The following is a 22233-nucleotide window of genomic DNA, read 5'->3' as shown; positions in this document are numbered from 1 at the left end:
CTGTGTTCCTGCTGCATAAGCTTTCAGAAGTCAGATATAAGTCTTTTGGAATTTTTTGTAGTCTTCTCATTTTAGAAAGCACTGAATGTAACATTTTAACTTTTTCCAGGTTTTGTAACTCGGCCTTCATTTTAAATAGTGATTTTTTTTCTTCCTTTCTCTAGAATAACTCGCGTGAGAGTAACTGTCTTTTTTAGCAGATTTACTTTCTGGAACTTACTTTGAGGCATAAAAGAAGTAGGGACAACTTAGTCAAAGATACCTGCATAAAAATCCCCTTATGTTGCTGTTTGCCACTGTTACTTTTTACTATTATTAATCATAACTACTGCTAGTGGAATTTAATGGAGAATCAGTGGGACTTCCTATCATTAAATTCTTGTGCATTACATTTAGAGAATGTAGATCATATAGAATGGGGAGGAGGGGTCCCCCTTTCAGGACTGAGGAATTCAAAGCTCACCAGATCTCTAATCTGTTGTCTTTCTGATAGTAGACATTTTTAGTAAGATGTTGATATCAGTGCAGTGTTTGTTTAGATTTAGATGTTAAAAAAGAGTAAGACTCGTTTTTTTAATGTGTGCTTTTTTTTTTCAGCTAATGAAGTTGCTTGGTTGGACTCATTGTGCAACTTTCACTGCAAATTGGCTTCCTGTCATGTATCCACCTGATTATTGTGTATTCTAGAGAATCAAAAATTGTAAAATTAAAATGATTTTATATGGGACAGGATAGGAAAAGAGAAATTTGACTTTTTATTCAAACGCATGTTTTCATTACTGAATGCTGATTATTAAATTGTGTGTATTTATCAGTAAAGGCACCTGAGTATGGCTTAATACCTGTTAACCTAACTCCTGTCATCAGGGAGTTTCCTTATTGTGCATCCCATTGCTGGCAATGGATGTGCCAGAACTGCCAACATTGAGGATTTGGAATTAGTTTGGGAAGAATTACTGCATGCATGTTAGGTTCTGAATTGTTACTTTTAACTGCAAACCTGTAAAAGTTCTGTATTTTTTACGGTACACTGAATTTTAACATGTTTGATCTTAATTTCAATTGTATGAAGGCCTTAAAGCTACTTCAAGAGTAGCTACAATCTTACTTATTAGATGAAAATAATGGACACCTGTATTGTTTGCAAGAGTTTACATTTAATGTTTTTAAGAAAAATTCAACCTCTCAAAACTGTCACAACATTTCTCAGAATTGCTGATGCATAGTACTCTTGTAAATCTTCATTTTGGAGTGATTTCAGGCAAACTCAGAAATCCCGGTGAAGCTGGGGATGTAGGACAGGCTGATACATGTATAAAAGTGCCAGACAGTTACATCTTGATCAGATACTGTAAAGCTATACATAGATGTTTATTAATGTTAAAAATATAAAACACAGCAGAATAAATGTGCAAAGTTGAAGATCAAAAAACCACCATGTTCACTCTGATACTTTAAAAGATTTTTATAATTAATAAAAATAATGAAGCTAAAAATTCTATTGGTTTCTGGATGAGTACATAAATAAAACTTGCTGAAAGAAAGCAGCTTACAAACAACAGAGGTTCAGTGCAGCCCAGAAGATCAGTGCTTTTTGTTAAAGCCTTCTTACTAACATTGTTTCTTCAGTGGAGGGGAATTGGTCAGTTTGAACAGATTGTATGTATCAACCAGAGACAAATTGCTGTATCTTTTGCCTTGCTGGTTTTTCCATACTTGCAGTGCAAAACTTAGATGCAACTGCAACTTTACAACCATAAATGCACAGAAGGTGCAACATAATCCTGGAAAGCATTCCAAACTGTGAGGTGCTGCCACTAAATCAAGATCAGTAATAGTTCTCTCTTTAATTCTCTCTTACTGTGGCTTTAAGCAGCTTGACATTTGATTCTGGAAATTCTGCTAAAATAGTTGTATTAAATATATCGCAAACTTTTTCCAAAAATTCATAGTCTGTACTGAATCTGAACTTATTTGCCCATAGTAATACTGTTCCTGGCTTACAAAAGTACACCATTGTTGCTAGCAGGGGCTCCAGAGCTGCATGATGGTACACAACATCAGTTGCCAGTATGAAATCATAATGGTAAGTTGATACAGGAAAGTCTTCAGTGAGGCCTTCTCCCCATACCAGTTTTCTCACTTCAGGTTTGTGCATATTCAAGTTCTTCGTATTTCTTGAAATATTATATGAGAGATTTTCAAGAACTTCAGGCAAATCAGTAGCTGTAACGTGAGCTCCTAAAGAAAACATGAGTTTGTTTCAATTCACAAAATCACTAAGGTTGGAGGAGACCTTCAGGATCATCTGTCCAACCATGAACCCAGCACCACCATAACCACCCCTAAACCATATCCCCCAGTCCCACATCCAGATGCCTTTTGGATGCTTCCAGAGACAGTGATTCCACCACCTCCCTGATCAACTTATTCCAATGCCTAACCACCCTTTCTGTAAAATAAAAAAAATTTTCTAATATCAAATCTGAACTGCCCTGGCACAACTAATGGCTATTTCCTCTCATCCTTTCACTTGAGAGAGGGCAAAATGCATAGGCATGTAGTTGGACATGTATAAAACTTAATCTACATAACTGGTCCAGCCTCCCCCTCCCCAATAACTAGGGTAGTTACTTGGTTAACAAAACAGTATTTTACAATAATTTTCATTAAAAAAAAAAAAAAAAAAAAAAAAAAAAAACAGTGACAAAGTTTACTTCAACTGTTGTTTCATTGCCTTAAAGTCACAAGGGCAGAGCTAGATCATCTTTCACTAGAAATCCAAAAGGAAATACAAGTTTACCAACCTAAGATACAGGCCACAATGGAAAGCAAGCCTGTTCCAGCACCAATTTCCAAAACTTTTTTGTCTTTGAGGTTGAATTGTTCTTGATTTGATTCCAGATATTGAGATAAAGCCAGTGCCTAAAATGGTTAACACATATCCATAAGAGGGAAACAGCTAAGTTGCACAAAAATTCATTAGATGTTTTTATATAAGGGTGTTGTTTTTTTTAGTATAACGAGCAACACTGAAAGGTGTAACAAAAATGTAATATGGGAAGAATTGTGATGTATCCTGTTTTTTTTTATATATAAAAAAAATTAAAGCAGTTTATTTTTAGTTTTAAGTTTATGTGATATGGATTTACTACACACTTCTGCATGAGTCCTCTGCCAGCTCAAGACAGAATCATAGAACAAGCTGAGTTGGAAGGGACCCACAAGGATAGGCAGTGTTAAGATGTGAACCATACAGTCAGAACAGCAAAGTTTAACAATATGTAGAAAATAATGTTCTGGTTTATTATCATAAGTGTTATGCTATACTATCACTATCATAAAGTAAATTCAGGCTTCAGCAGAGATTTTTTGAAAACATTTTTTGTTACAATTTTTTTAGCAAACAAAATATTAAAAATTGGTTATTTACAAACTCAACACTTGTTTATTGATAATAGTATAACCGTTGGAAAAAAACTGAACAACACTGTATGGAAATATTATCAGGCCTTTGTAAAGATTTTGTCAGTTAGTAGAATATAAATGGGCTGTTTATAAACAACATAAACTGATGCCAAAGAAACTGTCTTCCCCCTTTTACTTCTCTTCTTTAGAATTGTGTTACTGTTTTAACTCTTGAGCTTTTCATAATGCAAAACTGTCTACCTGCTCTGGGAAAGCTGACAGCTAATGAATCACCAGTCCAATTTGTGCAACCTCTCAATTTTCTTGGAGAGTTTACCATCTGCATTCTGACACTTGATTAATGTGCGAATTGATGATCTGACATTTCAAAATAAGATACTGTTTCACCCACCCATATGCTCTCTATTGTTTTGAAATTGTCTGCCATTTTTTTGTGAGCTTTTTAAATAAATGTGGATCTGAAAAAGTTTGAAATCCTAATTTTCATGTCTTTATCAGTTGACCCTCTCTTCCCTCAAAGGCAGTTTTCTTAGTCTGCATAAAATTTTGTTTTTAAAAGCAGGAGAAGCAGAGACTGAAGAACTGCTTACAAGTATGATTTTCCATACTGTAATGAAACTGTTCCAGCCTTTTCTTTAAAATAAGTATATTTAATCATTATAACATCCTTTACTTATTTAATCTCTCACAGTTTTCTTTTTCATCCTCCTTTTTATACTGCTGATTATTTACTTCCCAGCGGCGACTGATTGGAAGCATGGAGGAAGCTGAATGTTTCTTCCTGAGTTCCCTTACTGAATTTTTTTTCAATCCCTACATCCAATGTACAAACCCTTTGGTGCTGTAGTCCTTTTGGCAAGAACTGGCAAATTACCCTAACGCAGAGCTTTTTGCTGAAGGACTTAATTCGGCATATGGAAGGGAAACTTCCATTGTCAGAAGCATCATCTAAGAAAGCTTCCTTAATATTTGTGTGCTGCTGTCCTGTCTTGGTTTGCTCTTGTGTTACGTCAGCTTTCTGTGTGTGGTCTTGTGTACTCACCCCTGGCCATACCACAGCTCCAAAGTGTTCTATGGACTCCTGAATGGCAATCTGGTGGCCAGCGTACGTGTAGTGCTCCTTATCAAAGTAGTGTGAAACTCTAGGAACCCAGTTCTGCAGTATTTTAAGAGTTACTGGTGAGCCTGTGAGAGAAAAGTTGAGATTTCGTGTGTGTGAGCAACGTGTTAAAGGGTAAAAAGTATTTTACAAAAACAGTATGTGTGGTCACATAGACTAGAAAAGTTCTCAGGACACTGGTCTTGAGTCATAGAATTGTTAAGGCTGGGAAAGATCTCGAAGATCACCAAATCCAACCATTAACCAACCCAGCACCACTATGTTCATCACTAAAATGTGTCCCCAAATGCCACATCTATGCATCTTTTGAACACTTCTGTGGGTGGTGTGATTACACCACTTCCCTGAGCAGCCTGTTCTAGTGCCTGACCACCCCTTTAGTGAAGACTAGTTGCTGTCCAAAAACAGTCTGTCTGGCCAGGGAGTGAAAGGAGCAATGGTCATTTCCTGCCCTTCTAGGTATTCAAATGAGCAATTTAGAGATAGAAATGAGCCTTTTAGGAAAAGCTAACAATTCAAATATAGAACTCTTATATGGAATATAAAATTATATTCCATATAATAACAGCTAGAAGACTTTCAGGACCAAGTTAGCTTGTATTTCGGTGTTTGTGCTGTAGATTTTGTTTGTGAGGCCAGCAGCTCCAGAACAGCAAGCTGCTTTTTACATAAGAAGGACTTGGGATTTGCATCTCACATTGAAGAAAACCTAACTCTTAGTGGTTGTTTTTAAGCATCCTTCCACAGAAGGAGGGTTGTAAGACGCTTTTATGTTGACATACACAATGTGGTTCAGCTAGTCAGTGCTACAGTTGTCCTAGGGTGTCTCATAGCAAGGAGGCTCGTGGGTGAGGTTTTTCAGATCTGTGCTGAACTGTTCCATCTGATGTCACTGAGAACGAGGACACTGAATGACTGAACTTTGGTTGGAAGCCTGTTAGCAGGATATGTGTAGAATTAACTGCAAGGGAAAATTTTGCTCTGGCTTGCAGGAATTTTAATTGATGCCTGCCTGGAATCCTTGGAAGCTGTTGGAGCAGTTTAGCCTGTTGAAATTTGTAATACAGCTTTAACAGTGCCAGCCCAATCAATGCATATTATAACCATATCTCTGATTGTAATTGAGAAATAATTCTTAGATGTCTAAGTAAAATCCAAAGACCTTTTTAACTATATATCTTAATTATGGCAATGGGGTATTTTTGTAAATTTGATCTGATAATATGTGCAAACATAAGGGGAAATAATGGGGAAAATTGGATATCAAAGGAAAAGGGACATGATGACATCTACTCTATTTGAAGACTGACAAAAATCAAAATATGATATGCTAGCATGCCATAGCAATTGCAGTATTTAAATTGGATTAAACCTGTGTTGGATTCTACATGCTTGGAGCTGCAAGTGTGGTTTTCAGAGTCACACTGTTCTTCACAGGTTTCTTCTTCCTCGGATTGGCAGTCCATTGTTCTTTCAGCTTTGTTGGGGAATAGTGGCTGCTGTGCAGAGATCATGGCAAAAGAGCTGAAATAGAATGGGAAAAGTAATACTATAAAATCTTGCAGGCACTCTCTTCATATGAAATATGACTGGAAAAGGAGATTGAGTAGTTTGGGTGGGCTTTGGTGGCCTTTTGGGTTTTTTTTTCCAGTGTTGGATTGAAGGGACAGGATGAAATGTGACAGCTCCACTCCACTGGGTGGTACAAGCAGTTTCTGGAAATGTAGTAATGCTATCAGAATTTTTATTATATCTCATTTTTCATTTTTATTATTGTGTTTATTCTATCACTTATGCAGAAGCTTGACATTATGTCACTGAATTGATACCACTAGTCAGTCTGAAAATTGAGCTACTCTTATCAGTTGAAGCAATAGCTGAGAAAGATAACTGTCTTTTCATATCTGTGACTTTTTAGCTGTGTAATTTACTATTTTCAAAAAACTTGGGACTTATGATTCCAGAGATAAAACTGTTTCATTTGCTGCAGCTAGTGCTCTTGGTTTTGTCTCCTTGCATAGCGTTGCCTTCTCTTCCCTGTCTTTTCCTGCAGAACAGCTAACTCAGTTACACTGAAATGCAGTGAACTGCAGAGTATGCAGATGGCAGTCAGGAAATCATTGCAGTGAGAAGATTGAATCCATGAGGCTTTTTGGATAACTCTGTTATGAATGACTGTGCCTCCTCAGTGTACAGGCAGCACCCAACCTAAGAAGGAACTGGTTGATACCAGCTGACCATCAATACGAGCAGGAATAGGACTTGATGTAGATTTGCTTGGGGAGAAATAGGTCAGTGAAATTTTTTGCTTGACTAGAGTTTTCTTCAGTGAAGCACCTATGTATATGCATATATCTGTGAGTGTGTGGAGGTACATATAGATAGCTGTAGATATATACACAGATGCATCTATATTTAAAGAGCAAAAGGTTCAGGACTTGCTCTGGCCAGAGGCTGTACAAGCTCACCTTTGCCACATAACGATGGCTGGAGTGAGCTATGTTTTTATCCATGATAATAACATTTGTCCATTCTGCTCATTCTTGAGACCACGTATTTGCTCTTTTCAGCCACAGGCACTGCAGACAAAGTGTTGTATCATTTGTTTGGGTTGCATCATACTGCAGGAGGCTGGTTTAGATATCCTGGCTGGAAAGGAGTAAATCTTTGGCAATGGCCAAGAGGTAGTTTTTTAAGGAGCAGTGTGACTGCTGACTTATATGGGTGATTTAATTTGCACATGATATTGACACCATTACAGTTCTACTGATACCTGATACATTCCTTATATCAGCTGCTGTGTTTATTCACAAGGACATGATTTTTCTGTTCTAATTCCTCTGACACTGCATTTGCTCAGTCTTGGCAGTGATTTTGTACTCTTACAGAAAAGAGTGCTTTAAAGTGCTTTAAATCTATTTCTGCACGGTTTTTTTTTCCTTCAGAGGGTCTCCATCTGGCTTTCCCCCATTGTGTGTGATTCAAGGTACGATGATGGTAGGTAAGAGACTGAAGTTAATGGTGCAGTTACTGCATTTCCTGACATGAGTGAGTGCATCCATGTTCACATTCCACGTGTGACAGTGTGCCTTCTTCCAACAGCAATGATTTCTCATTTAATCAAAAATAGGCTTCTGTATTTGAGCAATGGCTCCTTTTCATGCCATAAGCTAGAATAAGATCTGTTCATATTTTAATGTTTTAGGAAATCTCTGTGAAAATATTTTCAGACTTGTGCAATTACATAATGAAAAGAGAAGAATCTGTCAGAAATGGTGATGGCTACAGCCAGGAAGCATTTGGTTGAAGATATAGTCTTCTGAACATTTTGTATTGAAATATGCAGAGCACTACATTCTCATATTTGGGGGTTTTTGGGTGAGTATTTTGTTTGTTTTGGTGAGGTTTTTTGTAAGGCTCTTTTGCATGACACTTGTGCTATTTAAGTGAAAAAGCCAATCCTGGAACTAAAAAGCAGAAGAAAACTTTACTTTGTCCAGTACTTTACTATGTATAAAACCAGAAGGCTCATTGAATGAGTAAACTGTTAATTTGTCAGTTTGGGTGGAAAGTGATCCCCCTGTATTTTTTTCCTTGCTTAAACAAGTTCTTACTACAACAGGCCAAAATTTCAGTTGGCTATGGGTGAATTCCAGAAAATAGCTTGGAATCATGCTTAATAAATACAAATTTGTCAATCATCTATTAAGGGCCTACAGCAAATAAAATTGTATCTCTGATCCTGATATGTATGTATACCCTATTATCATTCAGAGCTCTAACTCAATTAGACTTGTTATGTTACATTTTCAAATTAAAAATTGTTACGCTTTCCCTCACTTTGTCCTTTGAGTTCCCCTAAAATGGGAATCGGCTTAAATATTTATAAAGAAACTTTGCTGGTTTTACTAAATCCCTTAAAATGATCAGGAGGCCTAAAATCCGCACCAGTGGTTACCCTGCTGCTGGTGTGGTCCTTAAGTCCATCAGTTACCTGAGTTCTTAGGTGGTGATTTGGGGGGATAAGCACTATGCACTCTGTGTTTGTATGTCACCTGACACACTGGGCTCTGGTTTATGGCTGGAGCTTCTAGATGCTATAATAATATCTTGTAGAGGTGTAGCTTTTGCTAAACAGAAAGGGGTTTATAAGTGTGTATATATGGATATATACACACATTTATTCTACTGCCATAATTATTCAATTATATATTTCATAGGAGTTAAAAGTAAGGCTTTTTTTAGCTGCAAACTACAGGAGAGCTTTAGTCTTATAAAACCAAGAATTCAAGTCTATTAGTGTCTTGGCCTTAATGATGTACAGCTTTATTTATCATTTTAAATGACAAACTGTTCATGAAGACTACAGGCACAAGTGGGTATTGAGAAGCTGTTTGCAAATAGGTAATGTTTGCATTATTGCATTCTCTATGTGTAATATGTTCAAGTTGCTGCTGCGCTCCTAGAATTACAAAAAAAAACCATTTTTCCCTGTTTTGACATTTTCCTGATCCATATTTTACTGAAAATTATATATCTCTAAAAGAATTTTAGTTTGATGACGTTGCAAGCAAAATCTGTTCCCTTAGAAAATATTGGCTCTTTCTGAATATTAGCAGCCAAGTTTTTTTCCAAATTAGTCATGTTGGGAAATAATTATCTAAATTCTTTCAGAGTTTTTAAACCAGTATTTACTTCATTAATAGTCTTAAGCTGTCATGAACAAAACTTAGAAAATCACATTTGATTTCTTCAGAACCTAAGGAAGAAAGAATAATTCACAAAACTATATCTATTTGACAATATTACATAAAATTAACAAGGTAATGAAACACTTAGGGGAAAATTGTAAGATGATGATAAACCTTAAAGTAACAGTTTATCCCCTGTAAGAATAAACTTTGTGCCTCTTAAACTGCTGAAATCGATGCTCAGAAAGAGCTTTTAATATCCAGCTACGTGGCCAAAAAAAAGTAGGTTAGTGAGCAGTGCTATGTCTCTGGGTCTTCAGCTGTAAACACAACTCTGCTGAAATGTGTTTCATCTCAGCACAGACTTGCACAGTGTAGTCTGGGTTAGTCTGAAATATTTGGGCAAAAGCCAATTTCATTTGCTTACATGGAAAATGCAATTGCAGTCTGTTCGTTGCAAGATCAGGCTTAACCATACACTTAACCATATGTTAACATCTGTTTCTTAGAGCTCATGCAATTTTCTCATGTTATCATGCACTAGGTTAAAAAAAAACACCAACAGTATAAATGGTAGGAAATAAAGGAAATGTCACTGCTAGGAACATCACTACAGTAAATCTATGTGACATTTGAATCTCCAAAGTAAATGCACCCAAATACCGCAGGCCAGTGACCGTCACTCTGCACGGAACAGAGAGCTGGATTCTGTTGGCTCACAGAGCTGACCTGAATGAAATACAAGAATTCAGACAAAGGTATTTCTGTTGTTAGTTAGCAGGGAACACAAAGGCATGTCAGGCGAGGTTAGCTGGGCAGCTCTGTGGGTACCTGATGTGGCAGAGACCACGGGAAGTTTCCTGTGGGTGGATGCACCCTCCAGAGGTTTTTTATACAGGCGTGCACCTGAAAAGAATAACTTTCCCCTCCAGCCAGTCGGATTGCAGGTTATTTAGAGTAACATTACCAGGCAGTGCTCAAAGAACTTACCGTGTTACACTTAAGTCTTCCACATGTGCAGTACAAAATCAAAACTATTTTAGACTTTGAAGTCCCAAGCATACAAAACTTTCTTGGCTCCTCCAGACTCTGGTTCTGTTTTTGCAGATGACACGTTCCCTGTGTTCGCCTTACATCAGCAGAGCTGAACCATGCAAGCAACTTACTGTGGGCAAACTAGCGCATAAATAATGAGTGTGGCCACTTGGCAGCAGCCCAAGCACAGGGGAAAGGTCATGAAGCTCCCACTACCAGGAAAAGGTCAAGTCTTCCTTGTCCTGCTGAACGTCTGGCTGCGGAAGCTCTGGGTACCCTCCTCATCCTGAGTCACAGACAGTATGGGGAAGTGTCAGTCCTAAGGAAAAAACAACTTTCTCATCATCTTCAGTGCAGGTCACATCCAGTGAAAGAGGGTGCAAAACAAATGAAAATCATGAAAAGCCCACTTTCATCAGAAGATCTTCCAGCTGATTGTTTTAAAACAGATGGATGTCATAGATATTGAAGATGAACCAGATGTGTATTCCTTACACATCTCAAGAACTGGAGAGGTTTATATTCCCGTTTTTCTTTTGCTGCCCTTCTGCCCTCCCTTCTCCTTCTTTGCAAAGATTCTGCCAGAAGAAATTCAATCCCATTAGAGGACAGAAAAATTTAAAAGCTACTTTGAAAGTCTAGAAAATAACCCCTGGATAATAAATGAAGAGCTGAAGGCTGGTGAAAGAAATGGGGGAGGCAGAGGGAATGCAGATTTTTAACTCAATTTATGGGTGTTTTCATTTTGGAGTGAACAGCTTTTGAATTCGGGCAATGCTCTTCTGAGGAGTGGCAAAGGTAAAAAACAAACCTTTTGTGTCATGGCAGCTGTGCCATGTGTCGGCTGCTGTGTGTCTCTAGGAGTCACACCAAGGACAGAAAACACTTGGCTCCACATTTAAATGCTCATCAGTTTATTTCCTCTGAAATTTGATAGTTAAAAGATACTTTTTCATTTATACTTGAGAACTAGTATTAAGATACTGACTGTATTAAGTTGATATTGTAAACATTGCATTCCACAGACCTGCCTGACTTTACAAGTAGTGCAAGTGAGTGGTCCTGAGGTAGGTCAGTAGCTGTTATTGGAAATATGAAGATAAGCTGCTGTTGGAATGACTGCCATGGCTTTTTTTAAGACGTGGTCTTTTGAGCAGGCATGTTCCCACTGGCATATTTATTGTATTTGTCACCAGGGGTGAATGTAGCTCCGACTGGTGCTGCTGTCAAAGTTCTGTCCTAAGCTTTGGAATGGGGCTGGTGCTGGACATAAACAGTTTATTTGTTAAATGAAATCAGAGGAATGGGCTTACTCTGTGTTGTGTCTCTTGTAGCAAGGATAGCAACTGTAGGGACAGTGTTACAGCTTATTTATGAATAATGCAGGCATGGCTTCATTTTTTTTATAACTCATGGAGGAATCAACACTGATACTCTGAATTGTAGCTTTTGTTGACATATATTTACTATATAATTTCTATAAATACTTCTGGTTCCACACTCAACCTCCAATTATTTCTTGTTTAACATTGAAAATGAGTGTTGTCTGGACGGGTAGCCCCATGGAATTAAAATTTCTCCAGACTTCTGTGAATGGGCAGGCTGAGGGCATTACATCACCTCAGTTCTGTGTGTAAAAGGGCATTTTTCAGTTATTAATTCAACATCCAATTCCACAAAGTTCTGAATTATTTGGTTGGCTTTTCTGTTTCTCTAAACACTCATGGGAATTTTGCCATCTAGACCATTGGTGGAAGACAAAATGCAACAGGCTGCCAAATGTGATGAAGTAAAGCAAACTTCAAGTATTTTTAGAATGTGTGTATTTTAATGTGAATTGTGTAGCTTGCATAGGTTTGGGGGGTGTGTTAAGTCTGGTAATGTGAAACCTAATTGGTAGTGTGGGTCTTTTTCCCATTTAGTGCTATTAAACTATCAGAAAAGCTGGGAAGAGTATTTTTCCTGGCTCTGTCACTGAACTCAGCAGTAGCATTCTCTTCAGTGTATAGGCAGAGTAAAACTGTATTCATATTATTGGATTATAGATTGTGGTGTTTCAATTTTAGAACAAATTTAAAAGTTCCTCTGCTGTTAACAATAGCAATTACAGCATAAAAGTGATGTAAAATATTAAAATTTACATGATTGTGATAAACAGGGATTACAGTCATTTAACATATCAGGAGCAAGAAGCCTGCCAGATTTGTGCCAAAAGACAGCAAAATTAAGCCATAAAGGTTAAATTATATTCTTGTCAGTTAAATTGATAACCACAGATGAACAGGACCAGATGGTAATTACTCAGAACTCCACAGTGGTATTACCAGCTCCACACCAAAGTGTGGTGCCTGCATCTGAAAGTAGGCTTGATACCCAAGCACAGGAAATTGTACACATGTGAGGTGTATTTCTAAGGGGGTCTTGGAGGCATATAGGGAGCAGTGGGGCAAGTAAGTCTGACATCTGTGCTAGTTAAACTAAGAGGAACAGCAGGGCTGGTGATAAATAAGAGGTACAGAAGGTTTTGTGTGTTCTTTGACAGTGTCTACAAAGATGTCATGGATGGTCCTCCAGTTTACAGTGTCCAGGGCTTTCCACAGGCTTTTCATAGGTCACTCACTAAAGATCCTTACAGAAATTGAGCTTTGTTGGGAGAAGGTGTTTTATCTTTTGTTTTAATAATTTGACAGCTAGGAGGCAATAAATGGTCAGGTTTGCAATGACCCAGGAGGAGCTGTGCTGCTGAGTGTATTCCTAAACGCTAGTGGAAAATAATGTGGTGGCAATAATGTAGAATTATTCAAGACAGTGAAAAGTAAAATAAGCTGCAGAGTTCCAGAAGGATCTCTGACATGTTATGAGAGGTGATAATGTGATAAATGAAATTCAGTGCTGACAAGTACCACATAATACACAGTCTCTAACTCAGTACCACCTAGGAAAGAGATTATAATGGCACCAGAGACAGCTATATACCACAGCTATATACCTGTAAAACCACATCAGTAATCAAAAACACAATTGGATTGTTGCATTTTTTTAAGGAAATGGGAAAAAAAAACCAACCAACCAACTAACCAACCAAACAAAACCAGTGAAAATGGAACATTGTTTTTTCTAGTATAGGAATTCAGACATTGTCTCCTATTTTCAGTGTGTGCTTTGAATCTTTAATTAAAACATTCATGGTCTTGGAGCTTCTGCAGGATTTGTGGGAGGGCCTGGGTGACCTGGTGAATGACTGATGAAAAATGGCAGGCTCACAATTCTAGAGCAGATTCTCCTCATTCTTGTTGCTGGAGACATCTGTCTGCAGCCAGCTAAGTGTCTACAGCATGGTCTTGGCATGGTCTGCTGAAGTATAAACAACTGCAAGGTGAATTTATTCCAGGTTGGCATCCCTGACAGGGAAACACCAGTGAAATATGTCACAGGAATTAAGGGTTATTTCTCTAGGAAGATGACACAGCCGACAGCTCAGCTGAGGTGCCTTTATACCAAAGCAGGCAGCATGGAAAACAGACGGGAAGAGTTGGAAGCCACTGCGCTGCTGGAAATCTGTGACCTAGTTGCCACTACTGGAACTTGGTGGGATGAATCCCATGACTGGAGTACAACTGTCGATGGCTGTTTAGAAGGGACAGGGGAGAAAGGAGAGGTGGGAGGGGCTGCCCTCTACACCAAGAGCTGCACTGAGTGTGGAGAGTTGTCTCTGAAGAACAGCCATGAGCAGGTCAAAAGCCTGGGACGAGAACCAGAGACCAAGGCAGCAAAGAGAAAGCTGTGTTGGTGCCTACAGGCCCCAGATTTAGGGGAGCTATTGATGAAGCCTTCTTGCTCCAGCTACAGGAGGCACTGTGCTCACAGGGGAGACTTGAATCACCCTGAAATCTGCTGGGAAAGTTGCACGGTGGCTCTAGGCAATCCAGGAGACTCCTGGAATGCATGCAGGATAACTTCCTGACACAGACCTACCAGAGGGGATGTGATACTGGACCTGATGGTCACCCACACAAGCAGGCTATTCTGGGATGTTGATCACTGCAGCCCAGGCTGCCTCCAATATTATGTGCTGGTGGAGTTTGCAGTCCTGAGAGATATGGGTCAAGTGAGGAATAAAGTTAGGCCCCTGAACTTTAGGAAAGCAAAATTCAGGAAAGCCAACTTTCAGCTCTCCAAGGAGGTAGTAAAGAGGACCTTCTGTGAAAGTGTCCTCAGGAACAAGGAAGCAGTACAGACCTGGTAGATCTTTAGGGACACTTTCCACAGAGTACAAGTGATTGTGCTTCCCAGGAGCAATCAGTCAGGCAAAGAAGGCAAGAGACTAGCATAGCTGAGTTGGGACATGCTGGTTAAACTAAAGGGCAAGAAGGAAATGCATGGGCAGTGGAAGCAAGGGTAGGTGTCCTGGGAAGAGCGTAGGGGCACAGTCTGGCTGTGTAGGGGTGAGGTGAGGAAGGCTGAGGCAAAGCTGGACCCCAGCTTGGCAAGGGATGCAAAGAACAAGAAGGGGCCCTACAGATAGCTCAGCCAGAAAAGGAAAAAAGAAACTGTACCACTCATGGCAAGCAAGGCTGACACACTGGTAAGAGCAGCTGAAGAGAAGGCTCAGGTGCTCAACAATGTTTCTGCCTCAGTCGTCACTGACAGCCTCTCTTCCCACACCCCTTGAGTGAGGGGACCACAAGACAGGAACTAGGGAGCAATGTGCTTCCCACTGTTAGTGAAGATCGGGTTTATGACCACATGAGGAATCTGATTGTCCAGGAGTCTATGGGATCCCAGGAGATGCATCCCAGAGTCCTGATGGAATTGGCTGATGTAGTTGCCAAGCCACTCCCTATGATACTTGAAAAGTCAGGGGAAGTTCCAGGTGACTGGAAAAAGGGAAACATAGTATCCATCTTTAAAAAGGGTAGAAAGGAGGACCCTGGGAACTACCAACCTCTCAGCGCCACCTCTGTGCCTGGGAAAATCATGGAACAGAACCCTCCTAGAAGCTGTGCTAAGGCACATGGAGAACAGGGAGGTGACTGGAGACAGCCAACACAGCTTCACCAAGGGCAAGTCCTGCCTGATCAACCCAGTGGCTTTCTATGATGGAGTGACTACATCAGTGGATAAGGGAAGAGCTACAGATGTCATTTATCTGGACTATGGTAAAGTCTCTGACAGGGTCCCCAGTAACAACCTTTTCTGAATCGGAGAGAGGTGGATTTGGTGGGTGAATTGTTCTGTGGCTGAGGAATTGGTTGGATGGTCACACGCAGAGAGTAATGGTCAATGGCTCAAAGTTCAGATGGACATTGGTGACAAGTGGAGTCCCTCAGGGGTCTGTACTGGGACCAGTCAGTGTTATTTAATATCTTCATTAATGACATAGACAAAGGGACTGAGTACACCCTCAGGAAATTTGCAGATGTCACCAAGCTGAGTGGTGCTGTTGACACACCTGAAGGTTGTGATGCCACCCAGAGGCATCTGGACAAGCTTGAGAAGTGGGCCTATGGGAATCTTATGAGGTTTAACAAGACCAAGTGCAAGGTGCTGCACCTGGGTCGGGGCAACCCCTGTTGTCTATACATGCTGGGGGATGGACAGATCCCCATCTATGGAAACATTCAAGGTCAGGTTGGATGGGGCTCTGAGCAACCTGATCTAGTTCAGGATGACCCTGCTCATTGCAAGAGGGATTGCACTAGATGACCTTTAAAGGTCATCCCTTCCAACCCAAAGCATTCTATGATCTTCAGTGTTCGGCATTTTTTTTCCAATTCATTATGGCTGTGGAATGAATTCTCAGCTTAAGGTCACTAATACCCAAAGTTAATTCTGGTGGCCTTCCTGAATAAGGGCAGTGAAAGATGTAGGATAACACTGAATATGAACCTCAAACCAAACACACTGTTTTCATTATTTTTAAAATAAGAAATCCATTTTCCTTGGTAGATACCTTCTTTTGCTTGCCTGGTTCAGGGATGGTGACTCAACCACTTCACTGGGCAGCCTGTCTCAGTGCTTGACAAAAACTTTATTTTTTTTCTTTAGTTGATTCAATGTTTCATGTTAATCAGGCTTAACCTTATTTGCACATACAATGAGATGACACACGTCTCAAAGAGGGGAGTACAGCTGAGTGTTGCTAGGCAAGTAACCCGGAACAAGTTGCCCAGAGAAGTTGTGGATGTCCCCTCCCCCCACCCCGGAGGTGTTCAGTGCCAGGCTGGATGTGGCTCTGAGCAACGTGGTCTAGTGGAAGGTGTCCCTGCCCATGGTAAAGGGGTGGGAACTAGATGATCTTTGGGTCCCTTCCAACCCAAACCATTCTGTGATTCTAAGTAATTATTTTAAATTGTGCTGACACAAAGGGGATTTTCATGTTCAGGAGCATGGAAGAGTGAAGAAATGCTCCAAGATTTTATGCTGAGAAGAGGGACACTGGGTTGTGCCCACCTTGTCACCAGCTCCTGACTGCTGTTAGCTGTGTATTGTGCATTTAATGCCTGCTCTGTCCTTCCCTGGCAGTGCAAGCACTGCAGCTCATTAGTAAAGCTATTGAGGAAACCAGTGCTGCATCACTTGGATTTATTGCAAGAGCCAAGATGGTGAGGAATGGGACTCCAAACTGAGGATTTATTTCCATAATCTAACCTTCCTCTGTAACTTATGCTGCTCTGGATTAGCCTAAAGAGCCTCATTCCTGTGATGATAGATGTGTTGATAGATGTGTTCTGTGTCCATCTATGTTGTCTGTTAAACCAAGAGCTCTTCCTGTCTTGCAAGAAAAACAAGGGGACAGGTGAGTCAAAATTTTTTGGTGGTCTGAGTAGGACCTTCCTTCACTTTTCTTTGAGGACTGGAGTATTGTTTCAGTGCACACTCTAATACCAGAATTAACAGGTTGGTTTTTTGTTTTTTTTTTTAACTAGTAATTTCCTTTTTGAGTTTTTTGTCCAGCTTCCATAAGTGTCTGTTACTATAGTAAAGACCATTTAGATGCCACACACTTGCACAGGGAGGTTGGCTAGAGAGGTACAGCTGCAGAGGGAAGGCACAGAAAGGCACAACCTCTGGCACTGCTGCATGTGAAAAATGCATTTGACTGCGTGAAGTCGTGGGCAAATCAGATCCTTTGCCCTCATTTTCATATCTTGACAGCAGAGGCAGTATAACTCGTCCATGGTTTGTTTTTTTTTTTTTTGACACAGATTAATTCCTGTTTAATAAAATCACACACTTCAGCTTCCCTCAGCAGTGAGTTTTGAGGATATATTCAAACCTTCTCTAGTTAATTTTTCAAAATCTGAAGCTGTTTGCCTTATTTTTTTAGTTTGAATTTTGTCATTAATCTCAGTTCTCCTCTGTTTTAAATAGGGACAGATTTTTCACCTCTTTCTCATCTACTTGTTCATCCCACCTGTTTGGAGAGCTGCTGCTTCCTGCAGATGGAAGTCACTAAAGCTGAACTTTCATCTGAACTCTCTCAAAGCTCTTTGCTGGGGAGCCCCCTGCCTTGCCATGGGGTGTTCTCTTACCTCCTGTGGTCCCTCTACCATTTCTCTGCTGCTTGTCTAGAGAAGGACTCAATGCCATCTGCTATTTTTTCCTAATGGCAAGGAAAGATCTTGAACTAATTCCATGTGGCTTTTTATAGAGCTAAGATTGTGATGGTCTTAATATGCTGAACTGGAAGTTTAGCAGCAGGGGCTGCCCTTACTCGATCTGTTTGGGGCTGGTTACTATATACACAAACAAGGGACCAGCTGAAGCTGGCTGTGTCAAGGATGAACACCCCACTCCCAGGGCTACAGGCTTTGGTTGATTACAGTTACCACCATTAACACTGACAGAGCTATAATTTAACAGCTTACTTTTTTGTTTTTGTTGGGTTGTTTGATTTTTTGTTTTGTTGGGTTTCGGTTGGTTTTGTTTTGGGGTTTTTTTGTAGGATATATAATTATCCCCTGTTGTAATAATATTTGCCAAGCAACAAATTCTTCAAGTTCTTATTCAGGTAAAGCTGCTGAAGCCAATGAGGGTTTTGTTGTGGTGAGGGTTGATTAAATGGCCGAATAGCAAGAATGAAGGTTCTGATTAATGGTATCCCACTGAAGAGTCTCCTTGCTTCCCTTCCCCTTGTGAGAAATGTGGTGTTTCTCTAGAAGGAAAATAAGAGTGTATTTAAAGTAATTTCAAATGAATGACTAGCTCAAGCAATATTATAATGAAGCAATTTGTTTTGCAGCAGGAATAAGTATTCAGAAATCAGACTTTGCAGACTAATACTAGAAGTATTTAAAAAATATTAGATGGAAGAGTCTCTATTGACTTAGAATCCTGGAATCATTAAGGCTGGAAAGGACCTCTAAGATCGAGTCCAACTGTTAAGCCAGCACTGCCAAGCCCACCATTAATCCCTGTGATTTTTAACAAACCTGGACTTGTATGAGCTTCACTATACAGATGCAGAATACAAATACAGTCTGTTTCCTTAGCTATTGTGTGTGCAAATCAAAAAATCTAATGCAAATCAAAGCAGGTCTGTGCCTCAATTAGTCCTCAGACTCTTGATGACATTATTGAAACCATAGTGGAAATGTCAGATGGTTACCATAAAGTTCTGTGTCACTGGAGACAGGGGGCTTTTTTGCCTTGGACTGCAAAAAACATATATTTCGTACTTTTTCCCAAGTTTATCTTTAAGAGGGATCTTCTACATTTGGCATTGTGCTTTTTTAAAAGTTTTTTTTCTTGCCTCTCCGTTTCTCCATTTATAGAATGAGTTTGGGTGCAAAAGGGATAGTTCCGAAACCTCCAGTTTCACTTGGATTTAATCAAGATCTGTGTGCTGCAGCGTGTCGTATGTCTGAAAGCTCAGCACGTTTGTCCAAGCAGGAACTGCAGAATTTAATCCTGAGTCACGAATAATATTTATTTTTAAAAAATCTAATGAGCTCCAGTGTCTATCATCACATCTTTTTAGCTGCTGGCTGGAGGTATAAATGGGCTATAAATTCAGTACAGCCTTATCTGCTGTGTCTTGCTGTGCACCTGCTTCACAGGCAAACCTGTGCTGTCCATCTCTTAGGCAGGAATAGGATGCTGATTTTGGCTCTACAGAAGTTTAAAAGGATTGCAATCTGGATGTTTAACAAACATCTTCAGTCAGAAGTGATCATTAAGTCCTTCCTAGCTCACTGAAGAGGGAACTGCTGGCAGTGTACCCATCACGATTTCTTTAGGACATCAGAATTAGTTCCTGGTTTTAGTCTGCAGAAGCACAAATTAGAGACATAAATCAAAGTCTGACTGTTTGAAGGGAGAGATTTGGCTTTTTTTTATTTTATTAGAAAGACAGCTGAATCTTAGCTTATTTCCTCAGCTTCACCTACCTTATTGGTGCATTTTGTGAAGGTGAGAGGCCAGAAGGCCCAGGAACTCAGTGCCAGGGAGGAAGTCAGCCCTGGAAAACCTTTTGTTGTGCCACTGCCTCTGCAGTCATGCAGTGTGGCTGCAGTATGTTAGGAATGGCCCAGAAAAAGCAGAATTACGTTATCTGGAAAGTACCAGTAACACTTAAAGCTATGAAAGATTTGTCTGGCAGCTTTTGTAAGGCTATTCAAAAAAAATATTTTAGGATAGCTATTGCATCAAGGTTAAAATGATTCCCTGCCAGCACCACCAAAAAGATGAGGGGTTACTTTATGCATTTCATACCAGTGATGGGCCCCACAGATACTTTGTTGGCCTCCTCCTCTCCCAGGATGTGGTTCCAGGCCTCCATTTTCAAGCCAGTTGGTCAAAACCACAATTGTTTTAAAAGCTCTTCGAGGACTGCAATTGCAGCATTGCAGCACAGACAGAAGCTCAGAGGAGGAGTAGCTATGCAATGTAGGGATTATCTTCAAGTGAAATGTATGCCATGAGTAACCAGATCGTGCCACCGAGCACAGGCTAATCAGCAATCCTGGACAACTACATCTGGTGTTCCAAACCTGGTTTTGTGTCCCATGCTCATCCTCTTCTCCATCCCAGAGCTCCAGCCTTCCTGCCTGCAAGCTTGCTGTCACTGGCAGGTGCTCTGCTTTTCTGCTCCTGTGTCCTTGGGTGGTAGGGAGTGATGCTCACACTTGTCTGAGTGTTCGTGACCTGCTCTGGTATCACTGCTCTGTGTGAAACCTCTCTGCAGGGAAATTATTACTCACGTATCTCCAAACTGTGCCGTTGTGTGGATACTTTTATCTTGTTTCTCTTTCTGCTCAAACAGTGAAATGCACTGCTCAGATTGCAAGGAGCTCTCTCCAGCTGTTTCAAATGGAAATAGCTATTACGGATGTTCTGCAGTAAATGATTTCCTAGGCAGTTATCCATGCATGAGTTATGAAATTCAATTAGAAGAATAACTTTGGTTTTAATTATCGCTTCTGCAATGCAGCTCTTCTAAAGAATGTTGTTAGGGGTAGTGCCATGTGAGCTGCCAAAGCTCCTCTGCTCCTGATGTGGCTTCCCCCTGCACGTGTTTCAGGAGGCAGTGATCAGCCCGGGGTGCCTCCCTCCGCATTGCTGATGGATGTGGTTCTCTCTCAGCTGTTGGTCCTCCTGCTGTGCACTTGCAGAGGTATCTGTTGCAAAGGCACTTGTGATGGGGTTCCTCAGTCCTTGCTGACCAGGTTCTGCAATGTCACACAGGCACTGGGGAGGATGTGAGCACAATAATGTGCTCTCAAATAACAAGTTTACCCAAACCTTTTTATGTTTGGGTGTCATCTTTGCTCTCCTGTATCACTCCTGTGCTTGTGTCAAACTGACAATGGAAACCTTTCAGCACCTCGGCGGGGAGGTTTCATTTATCCCCACTACTCCTCTCCTGGCATGAAACAGCAACATGGGATTACAGGTTTATTGGAAGGGAGTTTGTTATCCTTAAACCTGATCACTGAGGTAAAACAAGAGATGGGAACTACACGAACTGCTGTCTCACAACTGAAAAACCCACGTGCTCATCAGCAGGAGTATACAGACACAATTCTCTATGTCCATCCAGCGAATCTCTTTGCAAAGTCAGAGAAGACACTGTAAACAATTAAATATGTCAAGACCTTCACTCTCTCCTCCTTAGCCTGGGATTGATCCCCATTAATTTCTTTAGTTTATTCCCTCCTGTCACAGCTCACTACAGGTCAAGATGTCTCTTGTTATCCCTATCTCTTTACTACAGTGCACAGAGGGTAGTGTTCGTTCTCATCCGAAGAGGCTGTCAGACAAAGCCAAGGACGAATTTTATCTGAATTATTCAGACTCTCAGTACACATCCTGCCACTCTGCAAAGTCTATGCTGATGCCAAAAAAAGAATTTCAAACCACTGAATATTGAAATAAAATTCACAAATCTCTCCTGAGGACTAGGTTGGCAAAAAAAAAATACAATAACCTGACAGTGTGGCTCTAATTAATAAAAAAAGTACTGGGGGATCTCTGAGGGTGCTGTTAGTGACAGAGGGCACAGCTCATACTGCTTAGACAGAACCACCAGGTCAGAAAACTGTAGGATAAAAAATGGGAATCTCAGCATCCGCCTCCAATGTGCTTTTTGCACTGGAAAACAGAATGCAGTGCAAAATAAGCACAGAGTGAATCAGTGCTGCCTGTGTGAGCCAGTGGTGAACCCACAGCAGAGATGATAAAAGTCTTGTGAATAATATCAGCACAGACCTTGGCTCTCCCCTCCCAGGGACGTCAGAGTGTTCCTGGCAGTGAACACACTGAGAGCACTCTTACAGCCATGTAAGGACATGGGTGGCTTTAATATATACAAATACAGATAATTTACAAATAAATACAGATGCCTAAAGCCGTCTGAAGCACCTCAGCACGTCTGCAATAATTGCATGGGTTTGACAGAGAAGACACAGCACTGCTGGGAGACTCTCACCCTCCTGCAGCAGCAGCCACAAGTCC

General features: G+C 40.4%; 2 protein-coding genes across 6 annotated transcripts in view; one reads left to right on the top strand and one right to left on the bottom strand.

Moving 5' to 3' along the window:
- Positions 1 to 1433, top strand: part of TPP2 (tripeptidyl peptidase 2) — a 52962-nt gene extending 51529 nt beyond the window's left edge. For both annotated transcript variants that reach the window (XM_069007648.1, XM_069007638.1), the window contains one exon: positions 598 to 1433. In XM_069007648.1, the coding sequence (XP_068863749.1) occupies positions 598 to 687 (90 nt within the window). In that variant the 3' untranslated portion in view covers positions 688 to 1433. The remainder of the gene's footprint in view (positions 1 to 597) is intronic.
- METTL21C (methyltransferase 21C, AARS1 lysine) lies at positions 1138 to 10327 on the bottom strand. 4 transcript variants are annotated; one of them, XM_069007669.1, is made up of 6 exons: positions 10072 to 10093; positions 9904 to 9969; positions 5922 to 6073; positions 4472 to 4614; positions 2808 to 2925; positions 1138 to 2241 (listed from the first exon to the last, which is right to left on the bottom strand). In XM_069007669.1, exons 3-6 carry the CDS (start codon positions 6061 to 6063, stop codon positions 1847 to 1849), a joined length of 798 nt encoding a protein of 265 aa, XP_068863770.1. In that variant the 5' UTR covers positions 6064 to 6073; positions 9904 to 9969; positions 10072 to 10093; the 3' UTR covers positions 1138 to 1846. The 4 variants fall into 4 exon arrangements, with proteins under 4 accessions (XP_068863770.1, XP_068863781.1, XP_068863759.1 ...); XM_069007680.1 differs by lacking the exons at positions 9904 to 9969; positions 10072 to 10093 and adding an exon at positions 10231 to 10327; XM_069007658.1 differs by lacking the exon at positions 9904 to 9969 and having other exon boundaries at positions 10072 to 10141.
- Positions 10328 to 22233: the final 11906 nt, after the last annotated feature.

Source organism: Aphelocoma coerulescens, chromosome 1 (genome assembly GCF_041296385.1).
Source record: "Aphelocoma coerulescens isolate FSJ_1873_10779 chromosome 1, UR_Acoe_1.0, whole genome shotgun sequence".
NCBI classification, from domain to species: Eukaryota; Metazoa; Chordata; class Aves; order Passeriformes; family Corvidae; genus Aphelocoma; species Aphelocoma coerulescens.
This window is presented reverse-complemented; position numbering and strand designations above follow the sequence as displayed.

Coding starts and splice junctions, on each gene's coding strand:
- METTL21C (XM_069007680.1), bottom strand. CDS start 6,063: ATGATCTCTGCACAGCAGCCACTATTCCCCAACAAAGCTGAAAGAACA. Junction 4,615..5,921: donor GCATGTAGAATCCAACACAG/GTTTAATCCAAT, acceptor TTTCTCTCACAG/GCTCACCAGTAACTCTTAAA. Junction 2,242..2,807: donor CATTGTGGCCTGTATCTTAG/GTTGGTAAACTT, acceptor TGTTTTCTTTAG/GAGCTCACGTTACAGCTACT.